This window comes from Leucoraja erinacea, chromosome 6 (assembly GCF_028641065.1).
Source record: "Leucoraja erinacea ecotype New England chromosome 6, Leri_hhj_1, whole genome shotgun sequence".
NCBI lineage: Eukaryota > Metazoa > Chordata > Chondrichthyes > Rajiformes > Rajidae > Leucoraja > Leucoraja erinaceus.
The window spans coordinates 81,317,202-81,331,795 of record NC_073382.1 but is presented as its reverse complement, the minus strand read 5'-3'; the positions used below and the strand labels follow the sequence as shown (position 1 = coordinate 81,331,795).

At 52.8% G+C, this 14,594-nt stretch overlaps 1 protein-coding gene and 1 non-coding gene across 2 annotated transcripts; both read right to left on the bottom strand.

Annotated features, from left to right (window-relative positions):
• Window positions 1-5,326: 5,326 nt before the first annotated feature.
• Window positions 5,327-9,906, bottom strand: LOC129698338 (rho-related GTP-binding protein RhoG-like). The gene is made up of 2 exons (XM_055637427.1): window positions 9,874-9,906; window positions 5,327-5,935 (listed from the first exon to the last, which is right to left on the bottom strand). Exon 2 carries the CDS (start codon window positions 5,915-5,917, stop codon window positions 5,348-5,350), a length of 570 nt encoding a protein of 189 aa, XP_055493402.1. The 5' UTR covers window positions 5,918-5,935; window positions 9,874-9,906; the 3' UTR covers window positions 5,327-5,347.
• Window positions 9,907-14,399: 4,493 nt separating this feature from the next.
• On the bottom strand, window positions 14,400-14,471 carry trnaq-cug (transfer RNA glutamine (anticodon CUG)). The gene has a single exon. It is a non-coding gene; the product is annotated as a tRNA-Gln (tRNA).
• Window positions 14,472-14,594: the final 123 nt, after the last annotated feature.

Sequence of the window (14,594 nt, the reverse complement as noted above, 5' to 3'; positions counted from 1 at the left end):
GTATGTGGATCGCCAATGCAATCATAAAGAAGGCACATCAGCGCCTCTACTTCCGGATAAGATTACGGAGCGTCGGTTTGTCAAGGAGGACTCTCTCTAACTTCTACAGGTGCACAGTAGAGAGCATGCTGACTGGCTGCATCGTGGTTTGGTTCGGAAACTTGAACGTTCAGGAGCGGAAAAGAATGCAGAAAATCGTGACCACTGCCCAGTCCATCATCGGCTCTGACCTCCCCACCATCTAGGGGATCTATCGCAGTCGCTGCCTCAAAAAGGCTGCCAGCATCATGAAAGACCCACACCATCCTGGCCACACACTCATCTCTCCGCTGCCATCAGGTAGACGGTACAGGAGCCTGAAATCTGCAACATCCAGGTTCAGGAACAGCTGCTTCCCCACAGCTATCAGACTATTAAGCACAACTACAAACAAACTCTGAACAATAACAGCTTAGTGCACTTTGTCTGTTTATTTTTGTGTACATATATGGTCGATGGTCTATAGACACAATCAACTTTATCTCCCGTTCTGTATTATGTTTACATGTTCTGTTGTGCTGCAGCAAGCAAGAGTTATGATCCTATCTGGGACACATGACAATAAAACTCTCTTGACTCTTGTCTTGACTTGATGTGTAGCGATGTGATGGCTCCATGTTCAACACGAACATCGTGGGCCGAAGGGCCTGTTCCTGTGCTGTATTGTTTTGTGTTCTTTGGGCCCAGACCGATCTTTTCAGAGACTTGGATGTAGCAAGATGGTTCCGGCTATTTGCCTGTAGTTCAACAGAAGATCTATTGTGCAGGTACGGCATGATGGGACTGGATAGCATGCAGTTTTACACTGGTGAGGATAATTCTTTACAGATGTTCCCGATGTTGGGGGGGGGGGGTCCAGAACCAGGGGCCACACAGTTTAAGAATAAGGGGTAAGCCATTTAAAACGGAGACGAGGAAACACTTTTTCACACAGAGAGTGGTGAGTTTGTGGAATTCTCTGCCTCAGAGGGCAGTGGAGGCAGGTTCTCTGGATGCTTTCAAGAGAGAGCTAGATAGGGCTCTTAAAGATAACGGAGTCAGGGGATATGTGGAGAAGGCAGGAACGGGGTACTCATTGTGGATGGTCAGCCATGATCACATTGAATGGTGGTGCTGGCTCGAAGGGCCAAATGGCCTACTCCTGCACCTATTGTCTATTGTCTAAGAAGGGTCTCGACCCGAAATGTCACCCATTCCTTCTCTCCAGAGATGCTGCCTGACCGCTGAGTTACTCCAGCATTCTGTGCCCATCTTCGGAGTAAACCAGCATCTGCAATTCCTTCCTGCACATCAACTATCGACAATAGGTGCACAGTAGGCCATTCGGCCCTTCGAGCTTCCGTGCCACTTGTACAGTAGGTGCAGTGAAAATCCTGGTCTTTGCAAACCACGTACACGAAACAGCCACCGACAAAGTTACAAAAAATTCTCATCCCTTCTCCCCCCGGCCCCCCCCCAACCCGATCCCCCTTAGTTCTCAGCGACCCCTCCACATCTAAACACCTGAACCAAGGCTGGAGACCCAGACATGACAACAGACACTCTGCTAAAGACACTTTATTTGGATGCAACCATTACCAGAGTAAGTTTACAGATGTTACAGATGTTTTCTGATCTTCACAGCTCCTTACAAATGTTCACATCTGTTTACCGCCTTTTTTGCAGATGTTTACAGCTGTCTAGAGATGTTTACAGCTGTTTACAGGCGTCTAGAGATGTTTACAGCTGTTTACAGGCGTCTAGAGATGTTTACAGACGTTTACAGGTGTCTACAGATGTTTACAGCTGCTCGCAGATGTTGCCAGGTGTTTCCACAACACACCTTCACCTGTCGAGACAAGAGATGGAGCCGGCCAATCGCGACGCTGATTTAAAGATGTCCAATCATATCACACCCTGCTCGGCCAATCACTGGTGACGAGCTGCCGACCAATCAGCAAAGGCCGTCTGACGTGTAGACATGAAGTCAACCGGTTTCACCCAATCGGAGCACAGGGTTCATAAGGTCATAAGTGATAGGAACAGAATCAGGCCATTCGGCCCATCAAGTCTACTCAGCCATTCAATCAAGGCTGATCTATCTCTCCCTCCTAACCCCATTCTCCTGCCTTCTCCCCATAACCCCTGACACCTGTACTAATCAAGAATATATCCATCTATGCCTTAAAGATACCCATTGACTTGGCATGTGTGTGGCAAAGAATTCCACAGATTCAGCACCCTCTGGCTAAAGAAATTCCTCCTCATCTCCTTTCTAAAAGAACGTCCTTTAAATCTGAGGCTGTGCCCTCTAGTCCTACACTCTCCCACTAGTGGAAACATCCTCTCCACATCCACTCTATCCGGGCCTTTCACTATTCGGTAAGTTGCAATGAGGTCCTCCCCCGGTCACCCTTCTCCTGGGGTCATCAACTCTCTCAAGGTCAGGGTGGCGGGAGTCCAGGTGTGTCCTCCCCAGGTGTGTCTGTCCCCCCCCACCAGGTGGCCAGCAGTGTTGGGGACATTGGACCCTTGGCATCGCTCTGTAGGTCAGTCACTTCCATCGGTCAGAGCAGGCTCCAGAGCACACTGACCATCATGGCCATCACGGCCTGGATCAGCGACTCAAACGCCCAGCAACGAAGGGATCTACAGAGAGTGGTGGACACTGCCCTTTGGCCCAACTTGCCCGCACCAGCCAACATGCCCCTTCTACACTAGTCCAGCACGGGTAAGCAAATGGCATGTTGGCCTTTATAACAAGAGGAATCGAATATAGGAGCAAAGAGGTCCTTCTGCAGTTGTACAGAGCCCTAGTGAGACCATACCTGGAGTATTGTGTGCAGTTTTGGCCCTCTAATTTGAGGAAGGCAATTCTTGCTATTGAGGGAATGCAGCGTAGGTTTACAAGGTTAATTCCCGGGATGGCGGGACTGTCATGTGCTGAGAGAATGGAGCGGCTGGGCTTGTACACTCTGGAGTTTAGAAGGATCTCATTGAAACATATAAGATTGTTAAGGGCTTGGACACGCTAGATGCAGGAAACATGTTCCCGATGTTGGGGGAGTCCAGAACCAGGGGCCACCGTTTAAGAATAAGGAGTAAGCCATTTAGAACGGAGACGAGGAAACACTTTTTCACCCAGAGAGTTGTGAGTGTGGAATTGTCTGCCTCAGAGGGCGGTGGAGGCTGGTTCTCTGGATACTTTCAAGAGAGAGCTAGATAGGGCTCTTAAAGATAGCGGAGTCAGGGGATATGGGGAGAAGGCAGGAATGGGGTACTGATTGGGGATAATTTGCCATGATCACATTGAATGGATGTGCTGGCTCGAAGGGCCAAATGGCCCACTCCTGCACCTATTGTCTATTCTCTATTGTACTGACCTCCCAACATCTACAGGAGGCTCTGCCTCAAAAAGGCAGCCAGCATCGTCAGAGACCCTCACCAACCTGGCCACGCTCTCATCTCGCTGCTACCATCGAGAAGAAGGTACAGGGGCCTGAAAACCGTGACCTCCAGGTTCAGGAACCAGCAACCATCAGGCCCAACACTAACCTCAGGAACTGTGATTTTCTGCAGACTGTGTCTGCGGTTGCTCTACGGACTTCGGTTTGGCACTATTACTGACTATTTATTGATCGCATTATTGATTATTATATATTTATCTACGATTATTGGCTGTAAAAGCTGCAGCAAGAAAGAATTTCATTGTTCCGTTGCCGATCAAAGTGAAAATTAAACGTTCCTGATCTTGATCGGGACAGGGATGTTTCAGATCGAAAACCCTTCATTTATTCCCACCCAGTAGATGCTGCCCGACCTGCTGAGTAGTTTAGTTTAGGTGAGTTTTGAGAAACAGCGTGGAAGCAGGCCTTTCGGCCCATCGAGTCCGGACCGACCAGCGATCCCCGCACATTCACACTATCCCACACGCACACCAGGGACAATTCACATTTACACCAAGCCAATTAACCTACAAACCTGCACGTCTTTGAAGTGTGGGAGGAAACCGGAGAGCTCGGAGAAATCCCATGCATGTCACGGGGAGAACGTGCAATATCCGTACAGACAGCACCCGTGGTCAGGATTGAACCCAGGTCTCTGGCGCTGTGAGGCAGCAACTCTACCGGTGCGCCACCAGCCCCCCCCCCCCCCCCCACCCACGAGTGTTTCTAGAAGTTTCTGTTATTCCATCGGCTGCAAGATGAGTCAATCTTTAAGCCAATTTGGCAGACAACCAATGGCAAGAACTTTGGGCGAACAACTCTCTCTCATAGGGATAGCACAGGCTTGACAGGCAGAATGGCTTCGCCCTAAGAGCACTGCAAACTGTTAGAAAACCCCCATAACCCTTTGAGAGTCACAGAGTCATACAACACGTAAACAGGCTCTTTGGCCAAACTTATCCCTGCCGACACTGATGAACGTAGATAGATGACGTTTCACAGAGTGCTGGAGTAACTCAGTGGGTCAGGCAGCATCTGTGGAGAACGTTTCGAGTGCTGGAGTAACTCAGCAGGTCGGGCAGCATCTCGGGACCAGCATCTCTGGAGAATGTTTCGGGTCGGGACCCTTCTGAAGGGTTTAGGAAACTGGGAGATTGGTTCATTTCTAGCGACATTAATGAGGGGCCTGTTTCCACATTGTCACCCAGCATGGGAACAGGCCCTTCGGCCCAACTTGCCCACACTGACCAACATCTACACTAGTCTCACCCGCCTGCGTTTGGCCCATATCCCTCCAAACCTGTCCTATCCATGTACCTGTCCAAATGTTTCTTAAACGTTGCGATAGTCCCAGCCTCAACCACCTCCTCTGCCAGCTTGTTCCATACATCCACCACCCTCTGTGTGGAAAACGTTACCTCTCGAGTTCCTACTAAATCTTTCCCCTCTCACCATTAACCTATGTCCTCTGGTCCTCGCTTCCCCTACTCTGGCCAAGAGACTCTGTGCGTCTACCCGATCTATTCCCCTCATGATTTTATCCACCTCGTTAAGATCGCCCTGGACTACCAGCTAACTCATTGGAGACCCCTTCGGACTATCCTTGATCGGAGTTATTTTGCACGAAACGTTATTCCCTTTATCCTGTATCTGTACACTGTGGACGGCTCGATTGTAATCATGTATTGTCTTTCCGCTGACTGGTTAGCACGCAACAAATGCTTTTCACTGTACCTCGGTACACGGGACGATAGACTAAACTGAACTGAATCATCCTCTGATGAATATAGTCCCAATTGTGTTGAACCTCTCCCTGCAGTCCTGGTAACATTATAGGGGGGGGGGGGGGGGGGGAGGAGAGGGGGGGGGGGGGGGGGGGGGGGTCACGTCAGCACGCAGGATCGGGTGCGTTTGGAGCGCCCCCCCCTCAAGACGGCCCTGGCGGCCTCTTCGAAGACCTCGCCCACCCCCTCCCGCTGCAGGGCGGAACATTCCAGATACTTGACGGCCCTCATCCTGCGGGCCAGCCGGGCCCCCTGCTGGTAGGAGACGGGCGCGGCCTGGCGCTGGCCGGCGGCGGCCTGTTCTTGCCGGAGGTCCTTCTTGGTGCCCACCAGGAGCACGGGCACGTCGGGCCGGTGCTGGCGCACCTCGCGGTACCAGTCGGCCCACACCCGCTCGAAGGAGGAGGGGTCGCCGATGGAGAAGCAGATGAGGAAGATGTCGGCCAGCGGGTAGTAGAACTGGCGCACGGACAGGCGGTGCTCCTCCTGCGAAGCCGTGTCCCACACGTTCAGCACCACCGTCCGCTCGCCCAGGCGCAGCTGCGTGCTGAAGGAGTCGAAGACCGTGGGCAGGCTGTCACGGGGGAAGAGGCGGGTGGTCAAGCAGACCACCAGCGAGGTCTTGCCCACCAGCTCACTGCCCAGCAGCATCACTCGGATGGTCACCATCACTCCGGCCACACGCACCTGTGGACACAACAACACAGTCACACTGCAACTCAACTGGCCCTTCGGCCCATCTTCATTATACTCGTAGTCATAGCGCAGAAACAATAGACAAGAGGTGTAGGAGTCGGCCATTCGGCCCTTCGAGCCAGCACCGCCAATCAATGTGATCATGGCTGATCATTCCCAATCAGTACCCCGTTCCTGCCTTCTCCCCATATCCCCTGACTCCGCTATCTTTAAGAGCCCTATCTAGCTCACTCTTGAAAATATCCAGAGAACCGGCCTCTGAGGCAGAGCATTCCACAGACTCACAACTCTCTGTGAGAAAAAGTGTTTCCTCGTCTCCGTTCTAAATGGCTTACCCCTTATACTTAAACTGTGGCCCCTGGTTCTGGACTCCCCCAACATCGGGAACATGTTTCCTGCCTCTAGCGTGTCCAAGCCCTTAACAATCTTATATGTTTCAATATGATACCCTCTCATCCTTCTGAACTCCAGAATGATACTGCGCAGAAACTGGCCCTTCAGCCCAACTTGCCCATACCGACCAACATGTCCCATCTACACCAGTCCCACCTGACGTATTTGGGAAAAACACCTGTCAACCTGTCCTAGCCATGTACCTGTCCAAGTATCTTTTAAATGTGATAGTTCATGCCTCAACTACCTCCTCATGTATCTGTACACTGTGAATGACTCGATTGTAATCATGTATTTAGTTTAGAGATACAGCGTGGAAAAAGGCCCTTTGGCCCTCCGGGTCCGCGCCGACCAGCGATCCCCGCACACTAACACTATCCTACACCCACTAGGGACAACTTACATTTACCCCAAGTCAATTAACCTGCAAGCCTGTACGTCTTTGGAGTGTGGGAGGAAACTGAACATCTCGGAGAAAACCCACACAGGTCACGGGGAGAACGTACAAACTCCATACAGACAGCGCCCGTAGTCGGGTTCGAACCCGGGTCTCCGGGGCTGCATTCGCTGTAAGGCAGCAACTCTAGAGTCGGGGGAGAGGGAGATCGAGAGATGGTCTTTGTTGATGTGGGCTGATTTCCCGGAACGATCCACACATTCCCAGTCTAATTCTGGACCGTGGATATTTTTATCAGGGGGTGTGTGGGCAGATTGAGAGAGTCGTGGGTGAATGTGTGTGTGTGGGGGGGGGGGGTCTTGGGAGGGGCTGTTGTGTCAGGGGTGTGTGCAGAGATATGATGCTGGGTGGCGTCAGGAGATCTGGGGATGGGGAGAGGGTGTGGAGTAACTCAGTAGGTCAGGGAGATCTGTGGGGGGGAGGGAGTTTCGGGTCGAGAGGGAGAGAGGGGGGAGGGGAGACGAGAGATGGGAGAGTGGGAGGGAGGAGGGACCGTGGATATTTTTATCCGGGGGGGGAGGGAGTGAGAGAGGGGGTGTGGGTGTGTGGGGGGGGGGTCTGGGGAGGGAGGGAGGGATGATGGGGGGGCGGAGAAGGGGAAGGGAGAGGGAGAGAGAGGGAGGGAGAGAGAGGGGGAGGAGAAGGGGGAGAGCGGGAGAGAGAAGGGGTGAGGGAGAGAGGGAGAGAGGGCGAGAGAGAGTGGGAGAGGGAGAGTGGGAGAGAGAGAGAGAGGGAGGGGGGGAGAGAGGGAGGGAGAGAGGGAGAGGGAGCGAGGGAGAGAGAGGGAGAGAAAGGCAGCGAGAGAGGGAGGGAGTGAGGGAGCGAGAGAGGGAGGGAGGGAGAGAAGGAGCGAGAGAGGGAGAGGTGGGATGGGGAATGGGGAATGGATTGACCTTGGGAGGGGTGTCTGTCATTCAAGGCGACCCTTCCCATCTCCCCCCTTCCCCTCGTCCCTCTCCAGAGCCTCAGAGTCAGTCAGAGAGAGGGGTGGAGGGTGGGGGGGGGGGGGGGGGGGGCAGGAAATGATCCTGCTCTGTCCCGGCCTCCTCTCCCCCTCCCACCCCCACCTCCCCCCGTGGATAAACCAATTCCCGGAATAAGTCCCGGGCTAATTTTGGCCACCAGCTGTCCGCTGACCATTGCTGTCCAGCCGCGTCCATCACGTGCAGAGACCGCCCCTGGCTGGGGGAGGGGGGCAGGTCCAGTAAGGGGGGGGGGGGGGGAGAGAGATAGAGGGGCGCCCTTTCCCCCTAACTGCAGCCCTGAACTACCCGCTACCTCACTGGAGACCCTCTGACTATCCCCTGACAGACACACAATGCTGGAGTAACTCAGCGGGACAGGCAGCATCTCTGGAGAGAAGGAATGGGTGACGTTTCGGGTCGAGACCCTTGTTCAGACTGGTTAGGGATAAGGGAAACGAGAGATATAGCTGGTGATGTGGAGAGATAAAGAACAATGAATGAAAGATATGCAAAAAAAGGCACGATGAGAAAGTAAACGGGCCATTGTTAGCGGTTTGCTGGATGAGAACAAGAAGCTGGTGCGACTTGTGTGGGGGAGGGATAGAGAGAGAGGGAATGCCGGGGCTACCTGAAGTGAGAGAAATCAATATTCATACCACTGCCCTTTGTGTGGGAAGGAACTGCAGACGCTGGTTACAATCGAAGATAGACACGACATGCTGGAGTAACTCTGAAGAAGGGTCTCGACCCGAAATATCACCCATTCCTTCTCTCCAGAGATGTTGCCTGACCCGCTGAGTTACTCCAGCAGTTTGTGTCTACCTGTTTATAGGTTTATTTATGTGTGTATATATATATATATTCAATGGTATATTGACACACTGATCTGTTCTGTATTTATTTATGCCTACTATAGTCTGTTGAGCTGAAGCAAAGCAAGAATTTCATTGTCCTATCTGGAACACATGACAATAAACTCTCTTGAATCTTGAATCTATCTCGATCGGACTTTGCTGGCTTTACCTTGCACTAAACGTTATTCCCTTATCCTGAATCTGTACACTGTGGATGGCTCGATTGTAATCATGTATTGTTTTTCCGCTGACTGGTCAGCATGTAACAAAAGCTTTTCACTGTACCACGGTACACATGACAATTAAAACAAAAAATCATCTAATCCCTGTCTCCGACTCCCAAGTCCATGCCAGGAGTCTCTACTTCGAGCCGAAGCAAAAGGACGTGGGAGAGAGGAGGGGAGTCACACAGCACGGGCACAGGCCCTTCGGCCCGACTCATCCATACTAACCAACATGCCCCATCAATGCAAGTCCCACCTGCCTGCGTTCGGCCCAGATCCCTCCAAACCGGTCCTATCCATGTACCTGCCCAAATGTATTTTAAATGTTGTGAGAATCTCTGCCAACTGCCTCGTTCCGTACACCCACCGCCCTCTGTGTGGAAAGGTTGCCCTTAGGATGGGGCAGTGGTGAGGGGGGGGAGGGTGGTGAGGCAGGGGTGAGGGAGTACCATGCTCTAGGGGGGGGCGAGGGTGAGGGGGGGGGGGGGGGGAGGGGGGGGGGTGAGGGGGGGGGGTGGGGTGGGGGGGGGGGGGCGGGGATGAGAGGGGGGGCGAGGGTGAGGGGGAGGGGGGGGGGGGAGGGGCTGGGGTGAGTGAAGGTCACACTGGGGGGGGGGGGGGGGGGGGTGGTGTGGTGAGGAGGTGCCGCGCTATCCTGGTTCATCCTGCCACATCCAAGCTCATGTACCTGGGATCTTCCTGTGTAACTCCAGCCTCTCCTCCGACTGCCCCATCTGCCACCCGCACACTAACAGGCCATTCAGCCCATCTACAACATGCTGCTATATTGGCACTGCCCTGCCCCCCCCCCTTCCCCCCTTCACCATTCCAACTGCATCCATTTATCCAGGTCCCTCCAACCCTACGCCCCCACCCCCCCCTCCCCACTCCCTCTCCCCACTCCCTCTCCCCACTCTCCTCACCCCCCCCTCTCCCCCTCCCCTCCCCTCACCCTCCCTCCAGCTACGAACCATCCTGTCACAGGTTCAGGTCGCTACCCCCCACAAATCCCCAGAGCGATGAAGTCTTTGCTTACCTGTGGCGGGGCAGTGTGATCCACACGGGGGGGGGGGGGGGGGGGGTTGGGGGGGGGGTGCAGGGGGGTAGGATGTGGGGGGGGGGGGGGGGGGGGGGGGGGAGGGGGGAGGGGGGGGGGGGGGGGGGGAGGAGATGAGAGGGGGATGGGGGGGGAGAGGAGGAGAGGGAAGGAAAAGAGAGGATTGGAGGGTAGGCGAGGAGAGGGAGAGGGAGGAGGATAGGAGAGGAGAGAGAGAGAGGAGAGACGAGGAGACAGGGAGAGGAGAAGGGGGGAGATGAGAGGAGAGAGGAGAGGAGACAGGGAGAGGAGAGAGAAGGGTGGAGAGGAGAGGAGAGGGGAGGGGAGGAGAGAGAAGGGAGGAGAGGAGGGGAGAGGAGAGGAGATGATAGGAGAGGAGAGGAGAGGGGAGGAGGAGAGGAGAGGAGAGGAGAGAGGAGAGGAGAGGAGAGAGTGAGATAGAGGAGAGAGGAGAGGAGAGGAGAGGAGAGAGAAGGGGGGAGAGGAGGAGAGGAGAGGAGAGGAGACCCCAACAGTAGCTGGAGAAAGCAGCTCCCAGCTGCAAGATTAAAGTCGGTGTGGGAGGGGCAACGGTTTAAATTCCCTTGCACCCCCCACCCCCACCGCTGGACAGAGTCTGCCACCTCTCCCTGGTTTAAAATACATGCTGGCAACACATCATTGCGTGAGATGCCGCAGGAACAAGCTGCCTTGTCGAGCATGTCTCTGTTCCTCTTTAGAACGTACATCGTTGGCACTTTGTCAACCTGCTTCCGAGACTCACACCGTGATTCACAAGCATCGTTAACCCACACTTGAAAAGGCAGGGACTGGAAAACAGACCCAGGGACAGGCCCTTCGGCCCGCATCTTCCGTGCTCCACATACTACTGTACCCACACTGGCTCATCGGGAAGGCCGGCTCCGCCCCGGGGGGCTGGAGTCGGAGTTGGATTCACAGGAGGTTTGGTCTTGGTCTCCTCAAACTGCGGAGCATCCTGGACAATACAGCTCACCCCCTCCATGACACACTGGTCAACCTGAGGAGCACCTTCAGCAACAGTCTGGTTGCACCAAGATGCAGCACACAACGCCACAGGAGATCCTTCTTCCCTGTGGCTATCAAACTGTACAACCCCTCCCCCTTCTAGTCAATAGTCAATAGACAATAGGTGCAGGAGTAGGCCATTCGGCCCTTCGAGCCAGCACCGCATTCAATGTGATCATGGCTGATCATCCCCAATCAGTGCCCCGTTCCTGCCTTCTCCCCATATCCGCTGACTCCGCTATCTTTAAGAGCCCTATCTAGCTCTCTCTTGAAAGTATCCAGAGAACCGGCCTCCACCGCCCTCTGAGGCAGAGAATTCCACAGACTCACAACTCTCTGGATGAAAAAGTGTTTCCTCGTCTCTGTTCTAAATGGCTTACCCCTTATTCTTAAACTGTGGCCCCTGGTTCTGGACTCCCCCAACATCGGGAACATGTTTCCTGCCTCTAGCGTCTCCAAACCCTTAATAATCTATATGTTTCAATAAGATCCCCTCTCGTTCTTCTAAACTCCAGAGTGTACAAGCCCAGCCGCTCCATTCTGTCGTGGGGTAGACTGAGACTGAGACACTCCACCGCCCAATCTTTGCACATCCCCCAATCCTTTCACTTGTCACTTTAATTTCATGTTTCATGTATCTTGTGTTTTTATGACTGTTGGCAGATCGATTTCCCTCCTGGGATAAAAAAAGTTCTATCGTATCTTCTGCCAAGTTAAACTCGTCACCTCTGGAGGCACGGTGGCGCAACGGTAGAGTTGCTGCCTCACAGCATCAGAGACCCGGGTTCGTTCCTGACCTCGGGTGCTGTCTGTATGGAGTTTGTACGTTCCTCCCTGTGACCGCGTGGGTTTTCTCCGGGTGCTTCGGTTTCCCCCCCACACTCCAAAGACGTGCGGGTTTGCAGGCTAATGGGCTTCTGTAAATTGTCACTGGTGTATCATAGTGCTAGTGTATGGGGTGATCGCTGGTCAGCACAGACTCGGTGGGCCTAAGGGCCTGTTTCTGGAGAAAAGGTTAATACGCAAAGATAGTACACCAAGTTACTCCAGCACTCTGTGAACCGTCACCTATCCACGTTCTCCACAGATGTTGCCTGACCCGCTGAGTTACTCCAGCACTCTGTGAAACGTCACCTATCCACGTTCTCCACAGATGCTGCCTGACCCGCTGAGTTACTCCAGCACTCTGTGAAACGTCACCTACCATGTTCTCCACAGATGCTGCCTGACCCGCTGAGTTACTCCAGCACTCTGTGAAACGTCACCTAACCATGTTCTCCACAGATGCTGCCTGACCCGCTGAGTTACTCCAGAACTTTGTGTCCTTTTGTGTATTAACCAGCATCTGCAGTTCTTTGTCCCTACTACTTATACAATGATCCTCGAGCATTCTGTAATCCCTTACTCGGCAGTAGTGCACGATCGGCAATAACAAGTAGTATTTATTGAACTTTTTCTTCTTTCCACCCGTTATATACAATGTTGACATATTCACATATTCTGTTGTACTGCAGCAAGTAAGAATTTCATGTGACAATAAAACACTCGTGACTCTTAACTCCACCACTGATTTTCCGGCACCTTTGGTTCCAGAGCCTTTCTGGGTCAAGTCAAGTCAAGGTCAAGTCAAGTCAAGTCAAGTTTATTCATCACATACACATACGAGATGTGCAGTGAAATGAAAATTGGCAATGCTCGCGGACTTTGTGCAAAAGGACAAACAAACAAACAACCAAACAAACTACAAACAGAATGGAACAGAATTACATATTCTTTTACATATTAAATATTGTGGGTGGAAGGAAAAAGGGGAAAAAACAGCAATTTTTAAAAAAGCAGTAGAGTGGTACAGTAAAGTTAGTCCCTGGTGAGATGTTGCCGGACCACGTTGCCGCACCAACAGAGGCCACGGCCTCCAAGAGGAGTCCAACGGTACCGGAACCTTCCGCCTAGGCCGCCGAGAGGCCGAGATACCGGCCTGCAAAGTCGGCCTCGATAGTCGGCTATGGGAACGGATCTGCCGGCCCTCGACTGGGCCTCGGCAGCAGGGGGCAGATTCGGAAGTCCCGATGAGGTGGAGATCGGCCGGCTCACCCGGCCTGGTGGCCACATTTCCGGGGGGACTTCCAGGGGGATTTCAAACTCGCTCTCGTAAATTTGTCCGGATTAAAAGAGGTGCCGGCCCGCTGGTTGCCGGAATGTCGGTGGTGGGCCTGTAGTTTACTTACTTGTACGGGAATGATCCCAGGAATGAGCGGATTAACCTATGATGAGCGTTTGACGGCACTGGGTCAGTGCTCGCTGGAGTTTAGAAGAATGAGGGGGGATCTCATTGAAAAGGTACAATAGACAATAGACAATACACAATAGGCTCAGGAGTAGGCCATTTGGCCTTTCGAGCCATTAAATGTGATCATGGTCCCATTCCTGCCTTCTCCCCATATCCCCTGACTCCACTATCTTTAAGAGCCCTAACTAGCTCTCTTGAAAGCATCCAGAGAACCGGCCTCCACTGCCCTCTGAGGTAGAGAATTCCACAGACTTACAGAATAGTGAAAGGCTTGGATAGAGTGGATGTGGAGAGGATGTTTCCACTAGTGGCAGAGTATAGGACCAGAGGTCACGGCCTCAGAATTAAAGGATGTTCTTTTAGGAAGGAGTTGAGGAGGAATTTCTTTAGTCAGAGGGTGGTGAATCTGTGGAATTCTTTGTCACAGACGGCTGCAAAGGCCGTGAAGGCAGAGATAGATAGATTCTTGATCAGTACGGGTGTCAGAGGTTATGGGGAGATGGCAGGAGAATGGGGTTAGGAAGGAGTGATAGATCTGCCATGATTGAATGGCGGAGTAGACTTGATGGGCTGAATGCTCCTGTGACATGAAATTTATGAATTTATGTACGTTACGCTCTTCCCCACAACCTGCAGGTTAGATAAATAGATGGCAGAAGAGGGCTGGAGCTGTGGGCAGATGTGGTGAAAGCAGCCAAAGATACTAGCTCCTCGCAGCTGCCAAGTGCAATAGAGACTGGATAGACTCGGTTTGTACTCGCTAGAATTTAGAAGATTGAGGGGGGATCTTATAGAAACTTGCAAAATTCTTAAGGGGTTGGACAGGCTAGATGCAGGAAGATTGTTCCCGATGTTGGAGAAGTCCAGGACAAGTGGTCATAGTTTAAGGATAAGGGGGAAATCTTTTAGGACCGAGATGAGGAAAACATTTTTCACACAGAGAGTGGTGAATCTATGGAATTCTCTGCCACAGAAGGTAATTGAGGCCAGTTCATTGGCTATATTTAAGAGGGAGTTAGATGTGGCCCTTGTGGCTAAAGGGATCAGGGTGTATGGAGAGAAGGCAGGTACAGGATACTGAGTTGGATGATCAGCCATGATCATATTGAATGGCGGTGCAGGCTCGAAGGGCCGAATGGCCTACTCCTGCATCTATTGTCTATGTTTCTATGTATGCAAGAAAAACATCAGGTTCCGCCGAGATTTGAACTCGGATCGCTGGATTCAGAGTCCAGAGTGCTAACCATTACACCACGGAACCTGCGCTGCTCAGCCAGCCGCTGGGAGGCGTACTTGAGGCTGGTGGCCCGCCAAGCCAGGGGGCGTCCTGGCAACAGCCATCCCATTGGCCAGAGCGTGAAAGCCGAGTAAGCAGTGGGAAGGA